The 5,472-nt window shown below is 42.7% G+C and overlaps 1 protein-coding gene across 1 annotated transcript; it reads left to right on the top strand.

Moving 5' to 3' along the window:
• Window positions 1-1,518: 1,518 nt before the first annotated feature.
• Window positions 1,519-5,394, top strand: LOC144073501 (uncharacterized). The gene is made up of 6 exons (XM_077599371.1): window positions 1,519-1,666; window positions 2,507-2,566; window positions 3,412-3,789; window positions 4,500-4,739; window positions 4,814-4,913; window positions 5,072-5,394. Exons 2-6 carry the CDS (start codon window positions 2,515-2,517, stop codon window positions 5,130-5,132), a joined length of 831 nt encoding a protein of 276 aa, XP_077455497.1. The 5' UTR covers window positions 1,519-1,666; window positions 2,507-2,514; the 3' UTR covers window positions 5,133-5,394.
• The last annotated feature ends 78 nt before the right edge of the window (window positions 5,395-5,472 follow it).

The following is a 5,472-nucleotide window of genomic DNA, read 5'->3' on the forward strand; positions in this document are numbered from 1 at the left end:
ATTCCTTCCAGGTCCGACTCACAATTAATGCCCCCCTCCCCACCCCGTTAGGCATTCGCCCAGCTTGTGTGTCAGTGCCCCCCGCTGGTTAAATACGGTCATCATAGCCCCCAGTGGGAGCGAGAGCGGCGTAATTGTTTCTAAAGATTGCGCGAAGTGGCAAGCGCGTCCGTAATCGTCCTCATAAATGGCTCGTTTCCGTGCCGACCCCCCCTCGTCAATAAGCGCTCACTTGACGGGAAGGTTGACAAAACATTCCGGTCTCGCACAACGGCCGCTTGGCCAAAATGGCCGACGTTCCCAAGGGAAGAAATTCGTGGACAGGTTGCTTTTCTCACGTACAATTCAGACGCAAAGACAATGTGTGTTGTTACTTGCGAGCGAGAGCACAAAGAGTATTGGAGAGAATGCAGGAGTTTCATTGTCGGCGGTTTCCCTTCGCGTTGAGCGGCGTATCGCCGGTCAGAATGCGGCCTGCGAGCCATTGATAACATTTTGGTTGTTGAGAATTTTCTAGCCAATTGATGGGCCGCGTTGATTCCGACCTGATCGCTTATTTTTGGCCCAAAAAGTGAACTTGTTTGCCGTCGATGGCACTGATAGATGAGCAATCACAGCCAGTTGAAGTCAATTGGACATCTATCGTTGACCAGGGCAGGCAATTACTAATAATACAGTCCATTTTTGGGTACTTACAGATCACTTCCGGTAAATTTTGGATCATTTCCTATTGATTTTGAGGGACTTTCCGGGTTGCTTCTTGTTCTTTCTCAGTCTGTCAGTTTTAAGCCATTTTCAGTTGACTTACTATTGGTTTTAAGGCATTTTCAGGTGGCTTTCTGTTGGTTTTAAGGCATTTTCAGGTGGCTTTCTGTTGGTTTTAAGGCATTTTCAGGTGGCTTTCTGTCGGTTTTAAGGCATTTTCAGGTGGCTTTCTGTTGGTTTTAAGGCATTTTCAGTTGACTTACTGCCGGTTTTAAGCCATTTTCAGTTGAGTTACTACCGGTTTCAAGCCATTTTCAGTTGACTTACTACCGGTTTTAAGCCATTTTCAGTTGACTTACTGGCGGTTTTAAGCCATTTTCAGTTGACTTACTGTTCCTTGAAAGCCATTTTCAGTTGACTTACTGTCGCTTTTAAGGCATTTTAAGGTTCTTTATGAACTTATTGGCTGCCATTGAAGGCACTGTTTTGTCCGCAGTGGGCGAATGGACCAATGTGATTGCGGATAGGAAATGGAGCTAGTACACTTGATCCCAAACATCTGGTTTTCTTTATAATTGTATGTGAGTAAGATTTATTGTCACGATGGATTTGGGCCTGTCAGAACGCCGATGAAACGTGGTCGGGAAAATATTTGTTGTCGTTGCTTTAATGGAGACGCAACTACTTTTGTTTTTTAGCGAGGCCTGTTTTTAACAATGAGGATGTCAAATGGGAGGCCAAGGGAAACTTGTAGTGGACAGGAAAGAGGGGCGGAGGGTGGAGCGTTAGGAAACGGCTTGAAAACAAGGCGACGCCTCGCCCCGACGGCGTGAGCGACCGCCATTCGTGTCCATCGCTTGGCTATGCGCTAAGATTTGGGGATTTGTTTTTTTTCGGGAGGATTTTGGCAGCCCTGTACGCTTCGACTCTCGGGAAAGTGACGGAAAGCCTTTGAAGGAAGGTGGGTGGATTTTTATAGCCAAGGTTGCTACAGTGGAAATTTGGTTGTTTACAGGGTGGAGAGAAAATGTTGCTAAATTAAAAGCTTCTTGAAAATATTTAGTTTGAAAAATAAACTGTTGTGCGCTATGTTTGACTTGGTTGTTGTTATAGCTTATTATAGTGAGTAAAAACAATGTTTAAAATAATATGTTGCTTTTGTAAATGAAATTGAATCAGAGCTTTCGAGGGGATTTATTTGTTTTTATCGTTATAAATAAAAAGGATTAAAGTATTTTAAAATGTATTCATCAGCTTTTATCTTTAAAAAAACTAATGTATGAAATCTAATTAAAATTAGATGTGATTTTTTTTATTGAAAATGTTATATTGATTTAAAAAGTACTCTCAAAATGAGAAACTGATTTCAAATCTATTGTGGGTAGATTTTTTTTGTCACCCAAAAATATCCTAAACTGTTCAAATACACCATTTAAAAAAGGGATAAATAAACCATCCTGCTCTAAAAAAACCCGAATAAAACCAAGTGACTTTCAAAAACAACCTAAAAAAGGAAAGATTAATAACACTACTAACTGCATCACACACAGAAAAAAAAACAAATATCATTTTTGCTTTCTTCAAGTATAGTAAGATCCCTTAAAAAAATAAAAAACAACCAATTTGTACCCAAATTTGAGACAGCATAAATTTTCAGGGTGCATCTTGGTCAAAAAAACCTCCTGCCTCACCATTGACATTGGCAATAAAAGATGGCTGCCAGCCCTCCCAGTCAATCGGATTGACCACCAATGTTCCTTGTCCAATATGTATAATATATGTATGCTTGTGTTCTGGTCAGCTGGCGTGATGGCGCTGCTGGAATTCCTGTGCTGGAGAGCTGCCACGTTGCTGCTACTGTGTAAGTGATGAATGGCTTGTTTGGCTCAGCTTGACTATTGTCCCCCCGAATGGACACCCTGGGACGCACGATCCCTTCCCACCGCTTGGCTCGCCTCCACGGGACGTCACAGAGTCAGGAAAGTCGCCATTAAAAATCAATTGCGGTGGTGGAAAATTGGGTGGGAACACAGAACAGGAAATTTCATTTTTTACTGGGTTCAGATCAACAATAGCTTTTATTCTAATTTAACAGGTGAAAACTACGGAAAGCCAGAGTCTATTCCGCTATGTCAGGGGAAACGTGAGGAAAAACTTATATTTTTTGTCAGTTAAATACTTTAACAAGATAATTTAGGGTTTATCATGATACCTTTCCAGCAGTTAAAGAATTTAATTTAGTATGTAGTTCCCTTCTAATTACTCTACTCATTTACATTGTGTTTATTTATGCTTGAATTAGTCATTAAATTAAACAAGTCACAAATTTAATCATAAGCTATATTTCCCAATTCATGCTGTTTATTCGAAAATTGAGGTTGGGATTTTTGCTAATAAAGTCAAACATTTCTTCTTTAATGCTACAAAAGTGTGACGGTTGGCATAAAATTATCAATTCACTGTGAAAATATTAGTAGTAAAATTCAAATCAACTTAATACTACTTTGATTTTTAAATACACTACCATAATGCAGTGCTATTGTCATTGTCATGATCAAACTTACAAACTACTTTCTTCTTTTCAATTAATCTCAACGATTTGATATTATATCTACACTCATACTTTTTAACCGAATAGTCTTTCATTATAATCGTGGTGATGTGCGATGTGTTTGTGCTAGCCACTTACGTGCATTTTTTTTGCAGTTGCTGACGTCGTCCACGGCATATCGGTCCACATCTCCAACGAGGAGCCCACGTACATCATGCCGGGCTCCAGCCTGGTCCTCCGCGCCCACATCGAGCACAACTCCCAGGAGGAGCTGTCGGCAGTGACGTGGGAGCGGGCGCCCGAGAGCGGCGCCCCGGACGGGCGGACCTCGCTGGCCGCCTGCCCCGGCGGGAGCCTCCCGCTGCCGGTCCAGTGCGCTGGTCTACGTCCAAACGTGAGGGCCACCTTGGAACCTGGGGCCAGCATCCTGCATCTTAACAAGTACGGCAAAAGCGACGCGGGGGTCTACTCCGTCAGCGTGACGGGGAAAGGCGGGCAATCCAGCACGGCGCGCTGCATCGTAAGAGAATATGGTGAGGTTTTATGTCCTTGTTTACAAATAGTCGTACCTCTACTTATGAATGTCTCTAATGCAGATGCATCTCTACCTCTACTTATGAATGCCGCTAATACAGTCGTACCTCAACTTACGAATGTCGCTAACACAGTCGTACCTCTACTTACGATGTCGCTAATACAGATGCATCTCTACCTCTACTTACGATGTCGCTAATACAGATGCATCTCTACCTCTACTTATGAATGTCGCTAATACAGTCGTACCTCTACTTACAAATGTCGCTACGAATGTCGCTAAAACAGTCGTACCTCTACTTACGAATGTTGCTAATAGTCGTACCTCTACTTACGAATGTCGCTACAAATGTCGCTAATACAGTCGTACCTCTACTTACGAATGTCGCTAATACAGTCGTACCTCTACTTACGAATGTCGCCAATACAGCCGTACCTCTACTTACGAATGTCGCCAATACAGCCGTACCTCTACTTATGAATGTCGCTAATACAGTCGTACCTCTACTTATGAATGTCCCTAATACAGTTGTACCTCTACTTATGAATGTCGCCAACAGTTGTACCTCTACTTACGAATGCCTCGATGTAAAATTTTCCATAAATGAAACGCTTCGATACGCAAATAACCATTCCAACATACGAACTCGATCCAATTTTCGAACGGCGAAAACCTCAAGAGCCAACAACCCATTTTTTCCCGTCACAGAGGCAGTGCACCACGTATCAGTGAGCATCAACATATCGCACTCGTCGCTGGTGTGCGGCGAGGCGTGGGGGACGGAGCCTCAGTTCAGCTGGCTGCACGAGCAAGACGCCGTCACGGGCAGCGTGGGCCACGTATCCCCCGACGGCGCCACCCTGCTGATCACCAAGGTGCCGATCTGCGGACACTTCACCTGCGTGGTTAGCAACAAGCTAGGCTACAGCACCGCCACCTACACGGCAGGTAAACATGGGCATGTGTTCATTCTCGGCACCATCTGCGCGCTAATTTTCTGTTTTTGTTATTATTATTCTTAGCTCCGTGCGAACCAGAAGGAATCAGCGGGGCGACGGTGGCAATCGTGTGTCTGGTGGTCCTTCAGATTTTAGGGGGAGGTCTGGCCTTTCTACTGTGGAGGTACAATAACAAAGTGTTTCATAGTATTGCAATCTACATATTCTTTCAAAGATGTGATGTTCTTAATAATTGCATCCAAATGTTATCAAAGAAACACACCTCAATGTAACATGTAAGTGTGATGCTTTTTTTTTACGTGTTATTGTTTTCCTTCCCAGGAGGTACCGTTACAAAAATCGAGGGGACAGGCTGCGTGACAACATGGACGACAACATTTAATTAAAAATGCCAAGAGGACAAGAAATGGACTTCATGAATGTTTATTTTACTTGTACTAACACAGTTTGCGTAGTAATAGTAGTCTATGGCTACACTGCCTTCTGCTGGGTCGTAATTGACACTGCGGTTAATCCTGCCTGTAAACAAGTATTAATTAACCTGAAAAATCTGAAACGCTACTGACATAAAAATAAAATATATTTGATTGATTGTATTAGCAGGATGCTGTGAGGACACATTCATCCGTTTTGTTTTTTTTAAATGGAAAATAAAGTAAAAATACTGTAAGTATTTAGTGGTCGAATGACTAACTGATATCCCGCCCAAAAAGTAAACTGGA

Source organism: Stigmatopora argus, chromosome 4 (assembly GCF_051989625.1).
Source record: "Stigmatopora argus isolate UIUO_Sarg chromosome 4, RoL_Sarg_1.0, whole genome shotgun sequence".
In the NCBI taxonomy this organism is placed as follows: Eukaryota; Metazoa; Chordata; class Actinopteri; order Syngnathiformes; family Syngnathidae; genus Stigmatopora; species Stigmatopora argus.

What these genes read in the sequence shown, in the direction of transcription:
- LOC144073501 (XM_077599371.1), top strand. Translation starts at nt 2,515, where the DNA reads ATGGCGCTGCTGGAATTCCTGTGCTGGAGAGCTGCCACGTTGCTGCTA. An exon ending in CACCGCCACCTACACGGCAG is followed by an intron (nt 4,740 to 4,813) that starts GTAAACATGGGC and finishes TATTATTCTTAG; the next exon opens with CTCCGTGCGAACCAGAAGGA. An exon ending in CTGGCCTTTCTACTGTGGAG is followed by an intron (nt 4,914 to 5,071) that starts GTACAATAACAA and finishes TTTCCTTCCCAG; the next exon opens with GAGGTACCGTTACAAAAATC.